This window comes from Dermacentor albipictus, unplaced genomic scaffold (genome assembly GCF_038994185.2).
Source record: "Dermacentor albipictus isolate Rhodes 1998 colony unplaced genomic scaffold, USDA_Dalb.pri_finalv2 scaffold_40, whole genome shotgun sequence".
Taxonomy (NCBI): domain Eukaryota; kingdom Metazoa; phylum Arthropoda; class Arachnida; order Ixodida; family Ixodidae; genus Dermacentor; species Dermacentor albipictus.
In genome coordinates, this window is record NW_027225594.1 from 604709 (window position 1) to 628885 (window position 24177).

At 45.9% G+C, this 24177-nt stretch overlaps 1 protein-coding gene across 6 annotated transcripts in view; it reads right to left on the reverse strand.

Annotated features, from left to right (window-relative positions):
• LOC139052848 (hemicentin-2-like) overlaps positions 1-24177 on the reverse strand; it is a 363460-nt gene that overhangs the window by 123617 nt on the left and 215666 nt on the right. Inside the window, exon 1 of one of the 6 annotated variants that reach the window (XM_070529998.1) lies at positions 8091-8174. The exons of the other annotated variants lie outside the window; for them this stretch is intronic. Coding sequence (XP_070386099.1) covers positions 8091-8100 — 10 coding nt within the window. The 5' untranslated portion in view covers positions 8101-8174. Of the gene's footprint in view, positions 1-8090; positions 8175-24177 lie in introns of those variants that run through there. 6 annotated transcript variants of the gene reach the window in all.

The following is a 24177-nucleotide window of genomic DNA, read 5'->3' on the forward strand; positions in this document are numbered from 1 at the left end:
CTGGTTACACAGGCTGCATACGAAATTACTGGATGCTTTCTTTTTTTGTCCGACTTTCTTGGTGTGACGGTTTGCCTTGCGAGACGAAGTACTTTTCACCACTTACATATGAGAAGTCGAGACGCCATAAAGCAGGTAGTACGCACTGCTACAAGCCCTGGTCCGTCGTGCCATGGTTTGATTAGGTTTCTTCCGCCAGTCGGAAGTGCGCTACAGAGCACGTGTAGAAATAGGCTAATAAAACACGTATGAGCTGAGGGCCCATTAAACCTGGCTGTCGAGAAGAAGAAGTGTATCTGTTCGGTCGCTGTTTTTGTGCGGTGCTCTGAGTTTTCTGGTTTTTGGACATTTACGGCTACCATTGATGGCGATTGACCAGCAAGACGTCGGGCGAAGGTTCAACGAGCCAGGCGCCTTACAGGTACGACATTTCTTTTTTGTGAACCTGGTTATTACCCTGCCGCTACGGTGGTCGGAAGCCGAGAACATCGTCACGAGCCTTATGCTCGTCCAAACGTAACAAGCCATATGAATGATGCTACGGGCCGTAATGAAAAGCCTGGGGCCTTGCAAGCGTCTCAAAGCTTCATAAAGCCGGCACGTTTGGTTCTCTACAACTCGGAATCAACTTCAGGGAATTCAGGAATAATGGCTGACGGTGAATTCGAGAGCAAGAAGCCTCGCCTAGAAAACAAGTACGATGACACAACATCGAATTATGAGTTAAGTGATGAAGAAGAAATGGGTGAAGACGCACCATTTACTTTGGTCACGTACAAGAAAAAGCGAGCCGAAGGCATTCCGGTTGTCTTTCGCCCAAGTGAAGGTACTACCTTTTGGCAAGTAAATCCAAACCGAGTGTCTGCCGAAATAGTTTCCGCTGCCAAAGAAAAAGTGCAGTCTTTCAGGACGAACAGAGATGGAAGTTTCAGCGTCAGCGTTGCTTCCTTAGCGTCGGCGAAACGCCTTTTGACGCTCTCAAGTGTAGGCGGCCTGGAAGTCAAGCCCTTCATCCCAGAGTCATACACGCGAAACGTTGGCAAAGTAAAGCATGTGCCTCTGCAGTATACAGACGAACAACTCCTAGACTTCTTGAAAGACGCAGAAGTTATATCGGCACGCAGACAGATAAGGTATTCCCGCCAAGAAGATGGAGCAGTACAGTCACATCCGCTTCACACGGTAATTCTTACTTTCAGAGACGATCGCCCTATTCCAGGAAGAATTTACTTGGGTTTCACCAGTCACCCTGTCGAAGAATACCTGGGACCAGCACTTCGCTGCTATAATTGCCAAAGATTTGGGCACATGGCGAAAACCTGCCGTAGCACACGTCGATGTAAAATCTGCTCAGAGGATCATGACCACAAGGAGTGCAAATCAGTTCTTCAACCTAAATGTGCAAACTGTGCGGGGAACCATGCCGCCTCCTTCTCAGGCTGTCCTCAGAAAAAAGCAGCGGCACAAATGCGTCGACATGAGCTCATCCATGGAAGACAACCGCGACGCAATGAACCCGCCCCAAACCTTGAGATTGTTCATCCAGTGCCAGATCACCCACCTCAGCGGGCACCGGAACCACCACATCCAAGAGCACCAACAAGCCATTCCTCCTCTAGAGAACAACCAACAGGGAAATCAAGAGACCAATCAAGAAGATCACAGTCAAGTTCCCAGTCTTATGCATCAGTGCTACGGAAACCCAGACGACAACAGGCAGAAAGTAATACACAAGAAAGCTCCAGTACTCGCACACATTCCTCTCAGCGACCTTACTCATCTACTGCAGAAGTAACACCAGCTAATAGCGAGCATACCACAGCATCGGTGACACAACTTATTTTGCCAATGCTTTTCGCAGCTCTTAAGGCAATCCTATCTGCTCTGCCGGAAGCAAACAACCTACCAGAAGTGAAAGCCTTGTTACCTCTAGAAGCACTATTGTGTCAACAATCCGGGCCCAAACTGCGGCAGGCACTACATGAATAACCACTACAAAAATGTCTCCATATTTCAGTGGAATGCCAACAGTCTTCGAAGGAAGTGTGCTGACTTTCGTAAACTACTTGTGCAATACAACTTCCCAATACTTTGTATTCAAGAGGCGGGAATCAATGACGACTTTCGCCTCTCAAATTATGTGGTATACAAGACTTCTCGTCAAGGTGCTGTGAGCAGAGTGCTCCTGTGTGTCAGAAAGGACTTACCATCTTATCAAATTCAGTCCAGTGATTCAGACTTCCCAGAATTCATCGCATGTAAAGTATCCTTTGGCAAGCTCTGTATAACAGTGATTAATCTATATCTACAACCTTCAAACCGGATTTCAGTAGAAGCGCTAGTGGATATCTTCAAGATAGCTCATTGTAATGTATTTATATGTGGCGACTTCAATGCACACAACATCATCTGGGGCAGTGATCATTGTGATGCATGGGGTAACGTTATAGAGTGCGCCATAGATAAATGCAACTTGACTGTTTTAAACGATGGGTCGCCAACATTCCTTCGTGGATATAATTACTCAAGCTGCATAGATGTTACCCTGTGTTCACATGATCTAGTGAATGGTGTGGGATGGACAACAGATATGGAAACGCGCGGAAGTGATCATTTTCCCATCCTTGTTAACCACCCTAGCATGTACTGTGATATCAGGCGTTACAGCAGACTAACCAACTGGCAAGCTTTTCGGTACCACCTAACGGATCAAATTAATCAACATGCAACAGTGGAAAAATTTACAGAATTTTTGCAGGACAATATGAACATATGCACAAGGAAGGTCCCAATTCCAAAAGATTATGCTGCAGTTGACGGAGAATATGAACACCTAAGAGCCATCCGACGCCGATCCGAAAGAGCTTACCGACGGAGCGGAAGTTTAGAAGCATACAGAAATGCTCAGAAAATACACAATGTAATGCGCAGACGAATGGAAAATCTAGGCAAACGGCGCTGGCGCGACTTCTGCGGCACGCTGTCTCCTCACACGGCTGTCCCACGAATTTTTCTAGTAATTCGTTCTTTAAGCGGACCTGTAACACAGAGCTTCCCATTTCGTGCTCTCGCTGTAGCACGGGACACGTGTGAAATAATAGTTGCAGATGAATTTTGTGAGCTTATTTCCAGACCTGCTTTCTCATCGCAATGTGCAGAGTTTGATATTTCAGTAGTGTTGGCTAAGCGCAAAATTACTGCTTGCTACTGGGCCCAACATCCTCAATTAGATCATATTTTCACATTAAGTGAGCTTCAATGTGCAATTGCATCATGTCGCCAAAAGTCCGCTGCTGGGCCGGGCGGCATTACGTACAATATGCTAAGAAACCTCGGACCGACAGGTACAAATGCTCTCTTAGACATCTATAATAACTTATGGATAGAGGAAACTGTACCTGACTCTTGGAAAGTCGCTCGAATCATACCAATTTTAAAACCTGGTAAGACGCCCTTGTGCCTTGAATCCTTCCGCCCTGTTAGTTTGACAAGTTGTTTATGCAAAGTAATGGAGAAAATGATTGACGCGCGACTTCAATGGTGGTGTAATGAAACGAATGTTCTGTCCAACTACTTATAAGGTTTTAGAAAACATAGATGCACAATGGATGCAATATTAGATATAGTAACCTGTGTGGAGCACGAGCGTGCACGTAGGAACATGACTATAGCAGTATTCCTAGACATCAAGAGGGCATTTGACACTGTTAGTCACGTTCATGTTTTGCGAAGCATGTTGGAACTTGGACTGTCTGGCAGGTCCTTGCGATGGATTTCTGAATTTCTATCAGGTCGCAAAATATTTGTTCAGACGGGTGAAGGAAAGAGTGCTGAACATGTTGTCAAACAGGGAGTACCACAGGGAAGCGTACTCAGCCCCTTCCTTTTTAACTGCGTCATGGCTGATTTACCAAGAAGGCTGCCATCACAATTAAAATTTTCACTGTATGCAGATGATGTGTGTATTTGGACATCTGGCTCTAATGCTCAACTACTTCAAATGGCATTGCAAGACGGCATAAATATAATCAACAAATTTTTGAGAGAGAGAGGAATGGTACTATCACACGCAAAGACAGCTGTATTGCCCTTCACTCGAAGGCAGTTAAAAAATTTCACTCTTAATCTGGAAGGACACCCTCTAATGAATGTCAAACAGCATCGATTTCTAGGCATAATACTTGATAGGCAGCTATCCTGGGCACCCCATATAAAGAAACTCGAAAACGAGGTCAATGCCGTAGTGACTGTACTTCGCAGACTTGCAGGCACATCATGGGGCGGATCAGTATCGTCCATGCTGACTGTTTACAATGCATTAATACGACAAAAAGTTGCGTATTCCGCGCCCATCTTACACGGACTTTCCCACACTTCAGAAGAGCGACTTCAAAGACTTTTAGCTAGAGGACTACGCCTATGTCTAGGAGTTCCACGAGCGACTTCTAGTTCTCTTGTAATAGCTGAGGCTCGCCAATCACCATTTCCAGTTATGCGAACTACAGAAACATGCCAGCATTATTTCCGTCTTCAAACCCAGCATAAAAACCACCCATTGGCTCTAGACATAATGAAACGAGATAGAAGTTATGTTCATATAGAAATTCGAGAAAATCTTCACATATTGCCAAGAAATGAATTTTGGAACTCAGACATCGAATATCCTCCATGGCTGCTTACAGTTCCAAAAATCGAATTGTCAGTAGATGGGATATTCAGCAAAAGAGACATGTTCATTCGAGCTGCTCAACAGCTAGCGCTGTACCAGATATATATGCGGTATTCAGGATACACACACGTCTATACAGATGGCTCCAGTACAGCAACCTCTTCAACTTCATCATTCATTATACCACACCTCAACAAACAAGAATCATTTAAGTTAACTCGTGCGACTTCGTGTACAACGGCTGAACTGTTCGCAATCCTAGGGGCGATAAAATTTATATTGTCAGTAAGAGATGCGCAAAAATGGGTAATTTTCAGTGATTCACAGGCGGCTCTAACATCACTCTGCAACACAAAGGGGAAAACATTCAGTGACAGTATAATATATGAAACACTTAAAAACCTCACAAAGGCAAGCGAAGCGAAACATGCAATAGCATTCCAGTGGATACCAGGGCATTGTGACATTCCTGGCAACACAGCAGCCGATGAAGCAGCACGACAAGCACACCTCAAAGATGATACATCTCCGCTCCCAATATCAAAGGATGAATTGCGCTGCATTATAAGGACAACGTCTCTCAAAACGTCTAGAAACACTTGGTTTGACCAGAATTCTAAGAGCTCGGACTTATACCATATTGATCCATTTATTGAATTCAAATTTTCATTGTCATTAGATAGAACTATGGAAACCCTTATTCATCGATTAAGGCTAGGCACTGCCTACACAAAGCATTTCTTACACAGAATTGGCCGTGCGGAAACCCCCGAATGTGATTGTGGATTTGTAGACGAAGATATATATAACCTCCTTCTAGATTGCCCACATCACGACACACCAAGAAGCCGACTTAAATCAGCGCTAATTAAATTAGACCGCAGACCTTTCAGTTTAAGGAAAAGTTTGGGCCCTTGGCCAACAACGGCCTTGCAGAAGAGTGCTTTAAAAGCACTAAAGAGTTTTCTTGAAGACAGCGGCATTGCTGGAAGTTATTAGCGCTTTCATTGTTCTCTTCATTTCATTGTCACTGTGTATATCCATCTGTTTGTGAATTATGTTATGTTGACTGTTCTGTTGTGACTGTATGTGATAATGCATTTACATGATGTATGTACCACCCGCTGACTAGACAATGTGTTATTAGGCGGAAATATCTTTTGTACTTTTGAGACTTTCATCTACATAAGTGTGGAGACATATACATTGTATTTTGTATGTACCATGTGTTCCTTACGTCATAGTGTTCCTGTGGAAACGCTGCGTGATAAGTCATGGTGCTTGTGTGAAAAGACTATTTGATATGTAACCTTGAACCTTGTACGATGTGTGACGGAACCACTCAAGAGATGAGGAGTAGCCGGCGCCTTAAATTGTGCGCCAACATCTCCTTATTATATCATATCAATAATAAAAAAAAACCTGGCTGTCGAGCGGCAGCGCAGACGCGTCGGAAGCACTTCCGAAAAAAAATGCTGAGAGAAAGAAAGAATTCAACTGAGGAAAATAAAATTATGTATAGATCCCACGCACTGCAAGAATCGATATAAGCGAGGCTTTCCGTGCTGGCTGCTTTGATTGAGGATAATTAGCGGTGATGTTGACGGGGAATGCTTAATTTCCTCAACTTCCAGTCAAACCCGACATCGGTGAATTGATGTTAAACGTTACCTCGCGTGCACCACTGCGTTTTGCCTGCGTACTATAAACAGAACACAAAAGGAGAGGTGTTTCCTTGAGGTATTGTTGTGCGCTAGTTTTCTTAACCTCGGAGAGCGTTGAGCATTGTTATTGCCTCACATGGCACACCGCATCATGGCACAAGCATGAAACTTGAAATTGATTTCGTGGCTTTGTGTGCCAAAACCACAAATGGATCGTGAAGCACGATGCAGGGGCAGACTGTTGCTTGATTTTGGCACTGTGGTGTTCTCTAACCTGTCCTATAATCTAAGTGCAAGTGCGTTTTCTATTTCGCCCCTGTCAAAAAGCAACTGTCACTGTGGTCATCAAATCCGCGACCTAGACCGATGCCATAGGCACAAAGATACCGCGGCGGGCACAGAAGTGTTGATTTGATGTGCGACCGCTACCATAGTCTCGCCTGTACCCGGCACTGCGCTTTATTTATGCGACTCTGCTTCTTCACGCCCTGCGCTTGTTGTCCGCTTGGCATACCTCCGTGGTGTTTATTTTTGAGAAATAGTAGAAAAGTACTGTGCCGCACCTTGAACTTAAGTTTATCCAGTTTTCCTGGAACCGCTCTCGTGTCGTAGTAGTAGCGCTTCCTTGCCTTCTCTTGTCTCCTTTTCTCTATCCCCCCTCCTCCCACCTTCTTTTTATGGGAACGGCCTCTTCTCCCACATGCTCTCTAAACTTCTATATACGTCCCCTCTGGAATCGCACCTTAGTAATAAGGTAAGCGCGGCATTTTCTGGAATGATTGTGGAGGGGTCACGGATAATTCAGCAGTCAAGAGAGGGATGTGTTGACGACGAGGGAGCTCCAAAGGGCATTGTGCACATTCGACGCGGTGAACTGCAAACAAGTTTCTGGCATGGCCTTTTTTTTCTGCCTCGCCCCTGTCATGCATGCAACGGTCCAGCCCAAACCCGATGTGGTGGGCCAGATAGCACCAGTGGGAAAGTTGAAAAAAGAAGCAAAGAAAGCAAGAAAGCGTGCCCACATTTCACGACAGCGCTGCATGTTTCGAGGAAGGTATGTTTGTTTGTATGTCTGTATGTTTCGAACTTTTAATACGTTCCTTAAGTTCCTTTCACCGATAGAAGCATCTTCAAAAGTGCAGTAATGAAACAAACAGTACATGTACGAAGCACAGAAGGCCGGTGTGATGGTGGCGTTCCCTGTCGGGATACCACACAAGAAAACGCGATCGGCAATACTTACGCACACTTCTGAGCACACACACTCTGCGTAAAACGAACACATTTAACGCCAAGCACAGCCGGGACGCATCGAACCTATAGATGACAATTTATATGTTGCCAACACACTTCGTAACAACAAGAACACAACTCGGACGTCGAGGTCACCACGACGCATCGCAGCCGCCAAAGAGAGGCAAACTTGTAGAGCACCTTCCGAAACCAACAATCGCGCTGTTTCCTTTACTATACGTCTCACGTAGTCCTCTTTATCCGGATTGCGAAGAAAGCCCGCGAAATATGAAAAAACAAATATAAACACGTGGCAGAGCGTTTTCGCACTGGTATCGTGTTGCTCTCAAGCGTGCATTCAGTGCAAGCCTCAGTTCACTGAGGCTTGCACTGAATTTACGCTTGCACACGCTTGAATGCACGCTTTTGTGCAAGCTCTCAGTTCATTGAGGATTGCACAGAACTGGTTTACTCGTGTAATATGAATGCGTGCTCATACAATAAAGTGAAATACTCGTGCTTACCAGTTGTCATTAGTAAACCAGAACATCTTTGCAGAACTGGAATTCCCGGTGTTGGAACACCACACAGCCGCGGAACACAAGTGATTCGTTGTTCAGCCTCAGTCGTCTAATGCTTGGTTGACCTTTTCTGCGTCTTCCGCTCATTGCACGCCTGATCGAGGTTATCTGTCTTATCTTACCCATCTTCGTACTTGGGACGACAACCGAAGCAGATGACCAAGCGCGATCCGAATATTTATATCGCTGAGCGAGTGGCAAGGGTGGGCGGAGGTAAGCTCGACGGTAGCACGAAGACAACCGCTTCACGCGATTTAAAATTCACAAAACCAGAAATAAAAAATACGTTTAGATGTCCGGCAACAGCTCGGAGCACGCATGTTCCGTGTAATCGAGATTGGCACTTTCTTTCCGGGGATTGGCTACGACAAGCGATCAGATAGTGAGCAGATCCACCTTTTCATGCTGAGACACACCGGTTCTCTTCGTTGAAATTAAAACCGATATACGCAAAATAGTTTACAACATATACACACACCGCGGCTGGTGATTCGGGTGGCATCTTTGCGCCCCCGAGAGAGATTTCCGCTGACTGTGGTTTCCGATGCACCGAAAGGCTTCCCTGACGATCTTATATGAATGGACATTGCGTAAATTTCGCAAAGTATAGTCTGAAACATCTCGAAATCGTTCCGCAGCACGCGACAGCAATATTTTCAAGCAGCGCCACGCCGGATCTCACAAGTCAGAGAGGTGGAAAGGCTCGCCACGCACCCTTTCCTCCTCGCCCGATGAAAAGGTCTATAGATGCCTCCGTTAAGGGTAGTAAACCAGAATGGCTTCTGCTAACCTCCTTACATTTATGTAGGTCTTTCGATCTCCTTCAACTGAATACTTGTGCGATGTCATTTCATTTTGGTGTTGTTGTGTTTATTTACTTTCTAGCTTTTGCTCCGCAATGCCTTGGGTTGCTTACATAGGAAATTCGCACGTGAATGGTAAATCCATGGATGAAGTCACTTCTGAACCAATAGTGTTTGTGCCTTGGATACAGGGATTAAGGCAGGGTATTATACTCCAACTGCGTAGGAGTATTTTCACTACAAACATATATGCGTCTCTTAGGTTCTTAGTTTGCTTTTATGAACATAATATTGGAAATGATTTGACATTCCGTGAACACCAATTACAGTGGAACCGTAATAGCCAATTACTGAAATACATTTTACCGTTCGAGTTTCATTAGCTGTCTTTTTCTTGCTCTATGAAGAGGTTTTACTGGCTTCCTATACCGCGGCTGTCGTCTTTCACTGCACAAGCATTTTCACGAGACGACCACGATGACGATGGCGAAAGCTCGAAGATATGACATTCCGGAAGCACGAAGGTAAACTCGTAGCACAACGAAGCGGCTCCATATCATATCATATGCAGAATAAAAACAAAAGCACAACATCTAGCGCCCGTTCCACAACGTGATGCGTCGTAGAAAAAAGGTATATCATTGTGCTTTAAAGTGAAATCTCGAAGAAGCGTCTTCTAAAGTCGGTGTGCAGATAGGTTCGCCAGGTATTGCTATTGCTTCGGAAAGATATTGAGTTTGCCTCTCCAAGGTCAGACCTATGTAGCAATGACTGGTCCCTCCTCAAAGAAAGGAGACACGCGGCGAGCGGGAACTATGCGATTTTTTTTTAGCTATTGCGTTCATGTTTTTCCAGTTTCCCTCCAGTTCCCTATGGACTGAGCGTATTACATACACCCAGTTTTACATACTCCCAGTCGATCTTGAAAATCTGGAAAGCCGTCCTTCAGGCCATACATTCTGTCTTATGGTGGTAATAGGCGTGCTGCAGAAATGAGAACAACCCGTTGTAACAGATATTGAATACAAAACAAAATAGAACCGCTTATTTGGTCACCAGCTGAATAGAATGCATAAAAATGTTACACTTCTGGGACTCAAGAACACAAATTAAATTAAACTATGGGGTTTTACGTGCGAAAACCACTTTCTCATTATGAGGCACGCCGTAGTGGAGGACTTCAGAAATTTCGACCACCTGGTGTTCTTTAACGTGCACCTAAATCTAAATACACGGGTGTTTTCGCTTTTCGCCCCCATCGGAATGCGGCCGCCGTGGCCGGGATTCGATCCCGCGACCTCGTGCTCAGCAGTTTAACGCCATAGCCACTGAGCAACAACGGCGGGTGGACTCAAGAACTTGAAAAATAACTTGTGCAAGGTCCCTTTGTTAAGTGGTGTTGTGAAAACAATGTGTGCAACAGCTAACGAATGATAACTATATAAATTGTGAGCATTAAGCACTGTTACTTCTTAAACATACAACGCACAAGAAATTAAAAAGAGAATTGTGGTAGCTAACTTTCGGTAATTCACAAAGATGCTGCTAGAAAACAAATACAGTCGACAAAAGTAAAATTTTTTCTTTAATAAACGTACAACACAACGTAGCTCGTTTGCACACAAATAGCGATAGAAGACCATTAGAGTATGCAGGAAATAAAATATTGCTTCAATAAATGTGAAAGTCTAGGTAGTGCTAGAAATGCTGTCTGCTGAATTTGTGTACTCTCGTTTAGTGAAACCTGTATTAAATCTGCAGAAAGAATAAAGAAGTCAAATCAGGATTCGTTAGGAAGGCTTTGTCGTAGTAATAAATAGTTCGTATAAAAATACACTTACAAAATCTTTTTTTTGTCTGTGTAGCCATTCTCTGTGTCTTGCGATGATGACAGTAGATGGATAATGTGAACGCAACTATGCATTTATTATTTCGCTCTTTCCTCATAACAACAAGAGCCTATAACTAAGGCGGAGATGAACCGGACCCTTAGGGCCACTTTCCTTATTATTTTTTTTTTGCTGCTTATGATCACGAAGCCTTTATTGTCACCAAACATTGCGAAAGAAAGAAATGAAGAGGAGAGGCAGGGAGGTTAACAAGATATCAGTCTCCGGTTTGCTACCCTACAGTGGGGATGGGAAACAGTGATTAGTAAGAGGACAGAGAAGAAGGCGTTAAAACAACAACAAAAAAACCAAAGAAACATACCTGCAAGCTGAGACATTCCGTATTTTCGCGATTCTAACCACCCTCCGATTCTAAGCACCCCCCCTCTATTTGCGGGAAAAAGCTAGGAAAAAAGTTTGCTTGCGAATCTAAGCACCCCCCTATTTGTTAGGAAGAGCGCGTAGCCAAGGCCGCCAAACGCGGTTGCTTACTCTAGAATCATTGCTCGGCGGACCTGCAGGCACGCGGTCGATGCTTCTGTTGGACGCGTTTCGCGGCCATCTGAATCCGGAGGTAAAGACAAAGCTTCGTAACATCAATAGCGACGTGGTTGCGATTCCGGGTGGCATGACGCCAGTGCTGCAACCTCTCGACGTTTCAGTCAACAAGCCCTTCAAAGCCAATCTCCGACAGGAGCACGAAGAGTGGGTGCGAAATCCTCACCGGAAGATGACGCCGACGGGAAAGCTGCAGAAAGCGTTCCCATCAACCATCGCAAAGTGGATTTCGGACGCGTGGAAGAGGGTCCAAGTGGACGTTGTGGTCAAATCATTTAAGAAGTGCTCGATCCCAAACAACTTCGACGGAACGGAAGACGACCTGCTGTGGGATACCGAGAGCAGCGGTTCAAACAGGGCGACGAACTCGAGTGGCAGTGATAGTGACTGAGCATCCTGCACTAGCGGTGGATTCAATGTGTGCACCGATTTTTCTTCCGAATGTTTGTAAAATAAAATGTTATTTCTCGAGCCCATCTCGTCGTGATGTCGCAGCAAAAAGAGGGAGGGGGGGGTTATTCTACATGTTTCGAGTCTAAGCACACCCCCTCACTTTGGGCATCGCGATCGTGAAAAAAAGGCGGTGCTTAGAATCGAGTAAATACGGTAGTAACTATTGCTAACAAGATTAACGAAAAAGAAAAGTCGGTACAGGACAGAGCGCTAGTGTCCTGTCTCTGTCCCAACTTTTTTTTTTAGTCTTGTTAGCGCTAGTAACTATAAGACAAACGTACGAGTAATCTGCATGGTAATTTATGCCGATGCGTGTCGTCCGCAAAAGCAGGAGTACAACACCCACGACCAGCCAATCGGGTACGCACGAAATGCGACATCGAGCTACTCTTTTGTCTAATAATAATAACTTTATAATAATAATAATAATAATTTTATTCAGATCAACATACACGACTTGTATGCGACAGCGACGGGATCCTTAGCCGTAGGCTATAGTTGTGGATCCATGGAATTATACGAAGGAAAATAAAGGATTCACACAGGGGCACAATCGTTCTTTGTTTGTTTGTTTGTTTTGTTTTGGACATATAATACGCTACCACAACCCAGTGCATGGGCAACGGGTCTGCATATGAAAGTTCGTACACGTAAGCAGTAGCAACCTTTATATGCAACGGATGATACATTTTTGTAGCACGTTGGGGTTGAGATTAACATCCTTATACTGGCACTTCTTTTTCCCGACCAGGAAGATCGAATAATGTCGGGCAGCGGTTCATTTATTGGCCGGATGTGGCACTTGTAGCAGGAAAAAGCTGCAGAAATGTGTACGACTGCGACGTGGGTTCTGATATAGTGATTGGCGACGAGATGTGCATTCGCTGTTCGCCAACGGTCGAATTCGGTATCAAAAAACAAAACAAAAAAACCTGTAGGAAGAGATCACATTCCACGGCCGTTCCCATCAGAGTGACACAGAAAGCAATATCGGCCACTTCCACGTGCCCGAGGCCGTGTATTCAACCCCCAGACATGACATGACAAGAACTTTATTTGAGTCCTTAGGGACTGAGACCTCGGGGAGCCAAACCGAAGGCTCCCGAAGATCAAGTCGGTGGCTCCGCCCACGATGGAACCGGGAGATCAAGTCCCGCGGCAATGTCGTGGGCCCTCTGGACAGCCTGGAGTTGAATGTTGAGATTGCTGCTCTTGAGAGAGTCCTGCCCTTGTTCTTTCGTGATGGGTGGAGTGGCGTTAAGGGCTGGGCACAGCCAGAGCATGTGGTCAAAGGAGCATGAGTCATGACCACATTTGGGGCACGACTGTGAGTGTTCAGGATCTATCCTGTGAAGAGACCGAGGAGAGGGATATGTACGGGTTTGCAGGAGTCTTAGTGTGGTAGCCTGAGGTTTGTTCAATTTGGGGTGAGGGGGTGGAAATGTCCTCCTGCCTAGTCGATAATGAGAAACAATTTCGTGGAAGGTACTTAATGGATCTTTGTGGATGTTGACCTCGTTCCAAGCCTGGCTACCCGCGACAGCGCGGTGCGTGAAATCGCGCGCTCTCCGGTGGGTCTGCTCGTTAGGAATACATCCAAGCGGGTTAATTGAGCTATCTATATGGGCTGGGAACCACGAGATTTGGTATCCTCCTTCGGTACTCTCTCTAGTCCTTTGTAGTGCTTTGATCACAATACTGTACGCCTGTTCAGATATGAGGGCGGACGAGAAGGATCTAACCGCGGTGCGCGAGTCCGAGAAGATGATAGCGGGAACTTTCGAGCTGTGAAAAGCCAGAGCGATCGCCGCTTCCTCCGCCACATGGACAAACATAGTATAAACAGAGAACCCCCAGAGAACAAGACATTTTAAAGAAGACAAGTGCAAATGACATTAAAGATGGCGAATTGTTGCATACATGATCTCAAGTAGTAGTCACACAATTAAGCATTCGCACTGCGGAGAGCTAAGCCTCGCTTTGTGGTAACACAGCGTCGTACATACAGCGGTCTGAGCGGAACGGACTTTACACTGAAAGCTACAAACACCGATGTACTTTTTTTTTGTCTAATCTCGAACGTCACTAAAGCGCGGCACCAGCCAAGTCGCAGGCTAATACATGGTGTTGCACGCAACTTGAGCCAGACAATAAACATATTCATATGTAGTTGGACCGAACCAAGGTACTAGTTCGATACATTGCAAACATTCCGTACTCAGCATACACTGGCGTTGCATTCCATACCTATAAGATTATGGCCTCTCCTCACACGTAGAACTTTAGTATTCTGCGCTGGTTCTATTTTTCGGACAGCTCCTTTCACGATTTCCTTACACACACAGCATCATTCAAACCCGCAATAAGTAACATACGCATGCGAAACACGCACGTGTGGTTTACACCGCGTTTCCGGCATGAACTACAAGTTGCCAAGCCTTGAACATAATTTAAATATAATCTTAAACAGGTACAAGCATACCATAGGCTTTACATTAAAATAGCATAAATATTTCCAATACATGTAGCCTTATAATACTGTTAACTATCAGGATGCAATGCAGACTGCACAAGTGGTATTACTTTTAATCTCGACTGAAATTCGAATCTATAACATGGTTGGAAATGAATATGTTATAAATCTTTACTGTTGATAAATGTATGAGCTGTCGAAGTCAAATCGGTTTATTTGCGTATCTAAAATATATGCGTGTGTTAGTACATATGTGGAAGAATATGTGCATGTCACCTGTATATATTCAGTATAGTTTTTTTATCATAAATAATCTGTTTCATTTCCGGAATGTCACCACTGCTAAATGTTTTCAGGTTGCCCGAGCCCAGTCAAGCTGTCAAAGAACAGCTTTTTTGCCCAGGTATCCCTACCAGACATATCTATTTTTTCTGCAAAATAATAATGAAATGCTATTTTCCGTCTCTTGGAGATACTCAGATAATTGTTCACATCACGCCAAATTAGATAATTCTGCTTGATTAACATAATAAACTTCTCGAACATTATATCTAGATGAAAAGTGGCAATTACAAAATTGCAGAGCAACATGAAAAACTCCGGATGCAGCTTTCCGTTGCTCAGCACCTGCTACATAACAGTGTTTTTCCGAGTGTGAAAGAATCTCGGGAATACACGCGAGATCCTTTCGAGCGATGCCATAGTCGCAAAGCAACTGCTGCAGGGAAAAGAAGTGTTGATTTGATGTGCGACCACTCCCGTAGTTTCGCCTTGGCCCTGGAGTGCGCTTTAACAATGCAGCTCTGCTTTTTCACGCCCTGCGCAATTTGTCCGCTTGAAATACTTCCATGGTGCCTATTTTTGAGAAATAGCAGAGACGTACAGGGCCGCACCTTGAACTGAAGTTTATCCAGTTTTCCCGGAACCCCTCTCGTGTCGTAGTAGTAGCGTTTCCTTGCCTTCTCACGTCTGCTTTTCCCTATCCCCCCCTCCAAACCCTTTGCATGACAAAGACGTCTTCTCCCCCATCGTCTCTAAAGTTCTATCAACGTCCCCTCTGGACACGCACTTTTGTAATAAGGTAAGCGCTGCAGTTTTTTTGGAATGATTCTGGAGGGGTCACGGATAATGACAGCTGTAAAGAGGGTGGTGCGTTGAAGACTAGGGAGTTCCAGAGGCCATTGTGCACATTCGAAGCGGTGAGGTCCAAAGTAGTTTCACGCATCGCCTTACCTCTCTGCCTCGCTCTGTCATGTATGCATTGCTCTGAGCCATAATCCGACGTGGTGGGCCAGACAGCACCAGTGGGCAAGCTGAAAAAAGAGGCTAAGAAAGCTACCTTTTGAATCAAGTTCTAAAGTATTCTAGATCCTTCTTGGGTACTGGCGCGAACACACACCGGAGACAAGGAAGGACACGGGACGGGCACTCTGTCCCCTCTCCTTCCTTTTTTCTTGTGTGTGTTCGCGCCTAGTACCCAAAAATAATTTTGACCAACTCGCCCAACAAGACGACCTTTTATTCTAGATGTTTTAAAGCAATAAATGGCTTCGTGGCACCCTCAATGTCAATCACGAATTTGTCTGCACAGCAGCAGCGCCTACGTGCTGTCTCGTGTTTCCCTTCTTTCGTGTGTTGTTTTATTCGGCGCCGTCTTTGTAATCCCCACACTAGGCGACAGAGACGTATTGTACCAGGTCATTCATCAGCTTTTAGGAATGTCAAAACGTTGCAGAATAGAGGGGTGTGCACGGTACAGGTCTAATGAAGGCCAAGATACCGAATGAGAACAACACCCCAGTCAAAGGGGCCACAGTACTTTGATCTAAACACGTAAACATTCATACAGGTGCATCAAATGGAGGTCCATTCGAAGTCCGCGTTTCTCCTTTCAAATCTCAAGGGATGAATTTTGAGTCTGGAGGGCGTCCAAAAGAAGAAGAAAAAATCGGAGTAAATACGGAAGTTCAATTTTTTTTCAGATGAAAAGTTACGCAGTTCCCACGCACTGTCCGAATCGATGTAAGTGACGCTTTCTGCACCGGTTGTTTTGATTGACGATAATTAGCGAGGATGTCGGCAGGAAAGCCTAACTTCTGCAAGGCTTAGCGCGTTGATATCAAACGTTAGCGTGAATGCACCACTGCTGTTTGTGTATATATATATATTTATATATATATATATACTAACATGTCGAAAGTGGCATGGCCTTCGTCAGAATCAACGAGGTCACACTTATTCTAACGTTAAGACATAACAAATACAATTTTCGATTTTCGTAAGTGTGCCACTTCATTTGTTCAGCTACCTATGCCCGGAACCTAAGGAACTTAGGTTCCTTTTATATATATATTTATATTAAACAGCCTGTACTATTAGCGCTTACAACATATAGTGTGAAAGCAACTTGCTAAAAAATGCGCAGCCATGCTTCTAAAGATATTTGCTGAAAGCACCATAGCTGAAAGGGTGTCAGTAACTTTGTCTATTGTCAGGTGGGAGCAGCTGGTTGAGAGGTATGCGGACACGGTTAGGCCAATTACTACAGCTTGCATTTTTTCCCACAAGTACCGAGAATTGAGAGAGTTAATTGGAATACCTTCGTGAACTTCAGCCTTTATTTTGTTTCTTCTTTGTGTAGTTGCTGCGCTGAATGATGATGAATGAATTGCTATTAGCCTTTCCTGGAAAAGTTCTCCCCTCCTTGGACGATGAGCGTGTATGTGACTCTCTCTCTCTCTCTCTCTCTCTCTCTCTCTCTGCTGCCGGCATTTCTCCCATTGTTGCTCGAAACACGTCCAGCGATACGTTAATTTTTCAAACCCACTCTCCAAAAACTTGTGACCAATCACGACCCCGAAGGGAGGCCCCACCTACCAGGCTATAAAAGGCACAGTGTGCATCTCGGCGACACTCTTGTCGTCTCTCAGCTTGTCCGACTCAGACTGACGTGACGTCACGCACATCCTCGCTGCGAACAACATTGACGACCTGTGGCTGGCCCCAGACGAAAGCAGTGAGGCGCCCATCATTGCCCCATCGTCTTGCAAGCATTAGCTTCGTCAAAGGCGCGCTCTTCGAACTCGTTTACCACCAACCACCTAGGGAGCCACAACTACCAGAGAGGAACGGAGAATCTGCCCATCGCCGACCCTGCGACCGGACTACCGCTCCAGACGACAACGACTCAGACCGGGCAGACAGGCAACCTGGTTCTCCGTCGCAGCCATCAGGGTCTTCCGAGGATCTCCACGACCACACTTACACCATGGAAGCGACCACGTACACCCTTCGAGGATACGGCTGGCCATTCGTTAACGAGCAACCCATCACCTTCGAGCAGCGGTTGCCGTGGGTGCGCGTCTGCGCGAACTGCAGGGTGGTTGCGGACGATGCGGTGCTGCTTCCCTGCCGTCACACCTTGTGTGGTCGATGCCTCAAAGACGCTTGCGATGGCCACAGCTGCGAACACAGGCACCGTTTCGGCCGGTGTCCCCTCGACGGTGGATACTTCATGGAGGAAGACGCCGTCGACGTGTACTTCCCTCTGGAGAATCTTATGGCCCTGCGGGTGCGCTGTTTCCATGCCGGTCTGGGCTGCCCGTTCAACGGAGTACTTGGGGAACTTCAGCATCACCTGCTGGAATGCATCTTCGGAGTTGGTAGCATCGCTGGCGCCTAGGCCTGGAGTCACCGGTGGATCTAGCCCTGTGCCGCTTACGACGGGCCGCATAGACCACTTCAATTGGGTTGCCTGTGACCACGTGCGCTGAACTTCGAAACAGCGGCCTTTGAAGATATGCCTGTACTGCTCGAGTGCGTAATAAATGTTGTTTGTCCTTTCCCCAATTGTTCCATTATTCGCGTGCCATGCGGTGGTCGGCTGGAAACGGCCAGAACAGCTGCAGCACGTTGATTAGGTTCATACCAGGTGTTTTTTTCCTTCTTTTTTTCTCATCGTCGCCTTTCTTCCCCGTGGCTGTATTTCTGGATGGGCATATCCTTGCAAGTATGTACTAAAACTATATAGTATATAGTAAAACTATATTATATAGTAAAACTAGCAATAAGTGGCCTTATATCGAGCCAGTCTGATGATGTACTAAGTAGTCGCAATGAGCGTATGAGTTTTCCGCGTTAAAAAAAGCTGTAGCTGAAAGTACGTATTACACTCCTTACAATATTTTTGAGGTACGTTACAAGTATACGTCATTGCCTTTATGGATGCAACTGCGAGGTTTCTCTTTTGCATTCTCCAAGATTCAATTTCAGTTGCTTCGCTAATAAGCAATTTTAAGAGGTACACTTATATTTCCCTCGCGTCAACTTCTTCTATTCTCTGGTGCAGCGTGCCTCTTTCGACGCAGCCCCCTCATATGGGCATGATCTTCACTGCAGTAACAACTGCCGCGAGTGCTGTCATCGAAATCCGTATGGTGCCTCTCCGATCCCGCACTATGACAGCGAGTGCTTAATCGCAACATGAGCACAATGATGCAATGACGCTTCTCTACCTATTCACTGAGTGATTGGTGGCTATGCGATCGCTTTGCAGCACTTGACATTTACAAAGATGTCAAAGTCGCAACTGCAATACACAAATTAACAAAATCCGTCCCCAACCAAACCATCGAAGCGCAACTCTACACCTTATGGCAAGTGCCGCTGATTGTTCTTTTAGTCGCCCGCACTTCTCTTTCGCAAACCAGCGTGAGTCACCTTCCTCGTACCTTTTGTTTCTCCACTCAACGCAGTTCTTTCTTGATATTTGTTCAGGAGACGGCTTTAATGACATCCCTACGCAAATCGCTAATATAAACTTAATCGTTGGTAGCGCAAGTTACGGCATCGTATAAGACGTGGCTTTGCTTTACGTTTAAAAGCATTTTCGCAGTTGCTAGTCAAATACACACACTGCGACATTGGTGCTGCTAGATTCCTCTACATCAAGTATATTATGCTGTATAGATGGGGTTCTGCGCCAACTTGATTGAGAATAAACCTACAGCAGCTCGCTTTGATCGCAATCAGTGGCTCTTTGCGCTCAGTGGGTTACAAAAAAGAATTCGTTTCTAGGAACGCGGAAATCTAGAAAAATCATGCGGCAGAAATCAGAACTGTGTGCACTCATTGGTGAAAGTTCTATCTCGACTCGAACTTTACTAATAAGGTAAGCGCTACACTTTCTTCAATGATTGTGGAGGGGTCACGGATAATTACAGCTGTCAACAGGGTGACCCGTAGACGACCAGGTAGCTCGAGAGGGCATTGGCCACATTCGACGCGGTGGGCCCCAAGTAATTCTCGTGTCGCCTTTTCTCTCAGCGTCGTCCATGTCATGCATGCAGTGCTATAGCACCAACTCGACGTGTTGGACCAGACAGCACCAGTGGTAAAGTCGAAAGAACAGGCAAAGAAGGCTTCAATTTGGATCCAGTTCTAAAGTATTCTTGATATTTCTAAGCAATAACTGCCTTCGAGAAGCAGCCAGTCTCAATCATGAATGCATCGGCACAGCAGCTGCGCCATGACTTGTTGTCATTAGCGACACAGGCAAGACATGGGTGCCACGTTCGATATTGTTATCGGCTGTTACTCGTCGAAGTGTCCTAGGTTATTTTCTGCACCGATGGAATCCATTTAATTATCAATCTCGTCCTGTTTCCTCTCTTGTCCGCGTTTATTTTGCGCTGTCTTTTCTCAATGAATTCGCACCAAATAGCTCGCATTCCTACCTTTTAAAGGAAAAAAAGAAGTTACCCCATGCTAGCGATTATTTATTTAGCTGGTAAATTGCTGTATGAAAGCATATTTTGCCTTAGAGCCATTTAATGTGCCCTGGAGGTAGTAAATAAATGTAAAGCTTGACACAAACATGCATTTCCTTTGCATAGGCACTTTTTTTCATGGCTTTCTTCTGCACAATTGACTTAACTATGCTATGCTGTCGCGGCGTTACTATGTTGAAAATAATTTTTTGAGCTTTATCCAGAACGGATGGTGTAGGTCTCCTTCAACACAACGAACTTTTGGCAAACAATCGCCGTAAAGTTTACACACGTAGCCCGGCGGACACAGAAAATCGCGTTATGTAAAGCGGTATGTAAAGGGAGCAAATGGTTATGAGTTTGTTTAGTAGGACAACTCGAACCGCCACTGCTTCAAGGGGCGTTTGTAGCTGTAAAGGTTGACATGCAATACTTCTATGAGTAAGAATCGCAACACCACCCGAAGATGCGACGGCATCATCGCGATCCTTGCGAAACGTAAGATATGTACGGAGAAAGTTTGTGTGTTTAGATTTTAAGTGTGTTTCCTGTAAACACAGCATTTTTGGATTATGTTTGTGGATGAGTTCTTGCAAATCATCAAGGTTTCTAAGGAGACCTCTGATGTTCCATTGGATGATTTGTGTATCCATGTTTGAGGTGAATTGGTGCTGTGTTTACGGAGACGGAGTGGATGCCTTATATTACAGAGCCCTTTCGAGGCCCTGTAATAGGTGTTTTGTTCTTTCTGAAGCGCTCGAGCGATTCTCGACGCTCCTTAGGCGTTTGCTGCGCCCTGGGGACCGGTGTAGTGTCCATTGCCTCGTGTGAGGCGCCGGACAAGCGCTCTTGCGAGCGAGAGGTTTTCAGAGGGAGTCCCGCCTTGGAGGGCAAGACCCCTGCGCCCACCAGCCCGGAGGTCGATGAGGCTCCCTGAGGGATTGGGCTGCGCTGGCCGTTGCCAGCGCTGGAAGGGGCCTCGGAAGTTGGGGCAGCCTCGGCTGCACCCACCTTTGAGGTGGATGGTCCCTTCTCCCCGGTTGACGGAGCAGCGCTAGCTGCAACCGCCGCGGGGGCAGATTGCGTAACTGCCGACTCACTGCCTGTGGGTCGGACAGCCACCGGAGGCCGTTGTGACGCTGCCCCCTTACGCGCCACATCGGCAAAGCTGCTCTTAGACAGGTATAACACCCGCCTACGTGCCTCCTTGAAAGATATATTTTCTTTGACTTTGATTGTCACAATCTCTTTTTCTCTTTTCCAGGACGAACAGGCGCGCGAGTATGCGGCGTGCTCGCCATCACAGTTGACACAATGTGGAGTCTTCTGGCATGTTTCGGAGGAATGTTCAGTGTCACTACACTTGGCACATGTCAGCCGGCCTCGACAGTTCTGTGAACTGTGGCCGAACCTTTGGCACTTAAAGCATCTGAGAGGATTGGGCACGAATGGCCTAACACGAAATTTGATATAACCGGCCTCGATGGACTCGGGGAGGACACTTGAACCGAAAGTGAGTACCAGGTGTTTCGTATTTATCTCTTTACCGTCTCGCCTGATCTTAATTCGCTTAACATTTATGACGTTCTGTTCACTGAAGCCCTCCAAGAGTCATCATGTCATCATCCATCAGCATGTCAGCATGTCATCGTCCGAGACAACGCCGCGGGTGGTGTTCATGGTACGGTGCGGAGTTACTGTTATTTGGGTCTCGCCAAATGAGACAAGTTTCGGCAGTTTCTCGTACTGCTTCTTATCGTGGAGCTCCAAGAGAAGATCACCACTTGTCATTCTCGACGCCTTATATCCTGTTCCAAAAACTTCAGTTAAAGACTTCGGAACAAGGAACGGTGAAATGTTACGCACTAGTTTGTCTGGGTTTTCTGAGTGGATCACATGATATCTAGGAAAATTCTGGACTTGTCGTCCGAAAAACTGAAAGAGATCTTCGGTGCACCCTCGTTTGTGAGGGCGATCAGGGAGTTTAGGAAAAGCGTTTTCCATGAGTACAGTAGGGTTTTCGGCCGCGATGCCGACCACCCACCATGGAGCCCAACAGGGGGACGTGACAGGAGTTCCTGCTAGAGAAACCCTGCCAACGCCAGCCGTACATCGCTGCTATAACCAAATACAGCATAACCAAGGCTGGCTAGCTGCACAAGGTTAACCCTTGCCGCCGGGAAACTAGGAAGTGAGGAGAAGTGATGAGAAGACAGGAAAGATGAAAAAGGCGAGAGAGAAAAACGAAGATTGGAGAGGAGGACAGGAAAAGGCGACTGCCGATTTCCCCCGGGTGGGTCAGTCCGGGGGTGCCGTCTACGTGAAGCCGAGGCCAAAGGGGTGATGATGATGATGTATGTTGTTTTGTGGCGCAAGGGCCAGGTTTGGCCAAAGAGCGCCATGACTGGTGGTAGTGTTAAGGATGTATTATGGAAGATGCGACTTGGCTGTAAAGTGGCCTAAAATAGTCGCAGTAAAGTGCGTAAAATCTATGTACTATAAAATTATGGCGATGACTAATGATGAATACTATGAACATTAAAATCCATCGTAGAAGAATGATGCACAATAAAAATATATAGGATGGTAAAATTACTTAAAGCACTGCTGCCTCGCCAGAGCCCTTGAAACACAAGGGCCTAGAGGCATGTGCTATACTAAAGAGCTATCGCGGCGGTATCCTCTGAAGAGAGGACCCGCTACGAACATGTGGGCTAAAAACATGCAAGACAACATCTTTCAGAAAACTTAGGACTGCGTTGGTGTCAAATAAAGGTTCTGGGCCGAGTAACATAACGGGATGAAGGGGGATGCGCTGCCGGTATGCTAAGGGAAAATGTTTCTTTCTTTCGTATTCGGCTTCCCGACACTCCAAGAGGACGTGGAGGACGGTCAGCCTGTCCCCGCATCTACCGCAAGTTGGAGGATCATTTCCAGTGAGTAAAAAGTTATGTGTGCCGAAAGTGTGTCCTATCCTTAGACGGCAGAATAGGACATCTGTCCGGCGGGATTTTGTTACGGGAGGCCAGAAACCTAATTGTGGCTTGATTACATGCAGTTTATTGTTTGTTTCCATGTCCCACGAGCGTTGCCAGTAGTTCCGCAGTTTTCTGCGCAAGTAGGGCCTCAGATCTGTGACAGGGACTGCTGCGGTAGGATTTACAGAATACGATGCAACTGATGTGGCCATCTTGTCCGCCAGAACATTGCCTTCAATGGCCCTATGACCGGGCACCCAGCATATGATGACATGCTGGTTACATATATACGTTTTACATAGGACGGAATAGAGTTCGTTGATGACTGGGTTTTTGTGCTTAGAAAATGACATCAAGGCCTTCACAACACTGAGGGAGTCCGTATATATAACTGATTTCTGGAGTTGTGATTTATTTATATGCTTTACGGCCGACAGCAGTGCGTAGGCCTCAGCCGTAAAGATACTAGTTTCCGGATGCAGTACGTCGGATTCCGAGAAGGATAGACCGACGGCTGCATAGGACACCCCGTCGTGTGACTTCGATGCGTCTGTATAGAACTCCGTGCAGGAGTATTTGTGCTGGAGTTCCCGGAAATGCATTAGGATTTCAATCTCTGGGGCGTGTTTTGTAACTTGCATGAAAGATATATCACATTGTATGAGCTGCCACTCCCAAGGAGGTAGCAGCTTGGCTGGATGCATTAGGCGAAGCTCGAGGAGTGGAATGTGCATTTCTTCACTAAGCTCCCTCACACGCAGCGAGAAAGGCTGTCTTACGGAGGGACGATTGCGAAAGAGTGTAGCATATGTCATGTCATGAATGGTATTAAAACAGGGATGTTGAGGATTTGCGTGGATTTTCAGAAAATATCTGTGGCTGGTGTATGTTCTCTGGATATGAAGAGACCACTCATTCGATTCTGCATATAAACTTTGTATGGGACTCGTTCGGAATGCGCCAGTGGCCAGACGGATTCCTAGATGGTGGACTGGGTCTAGCATCCTTAGTGCGCTTGGGGCGGCAGAGTGGTAAATCACGGCGCCATAGTCTAGTCGTGATCGAATGAGGCTTTTATAGAGATTCATTAAGCACTTCCTGTCACTAC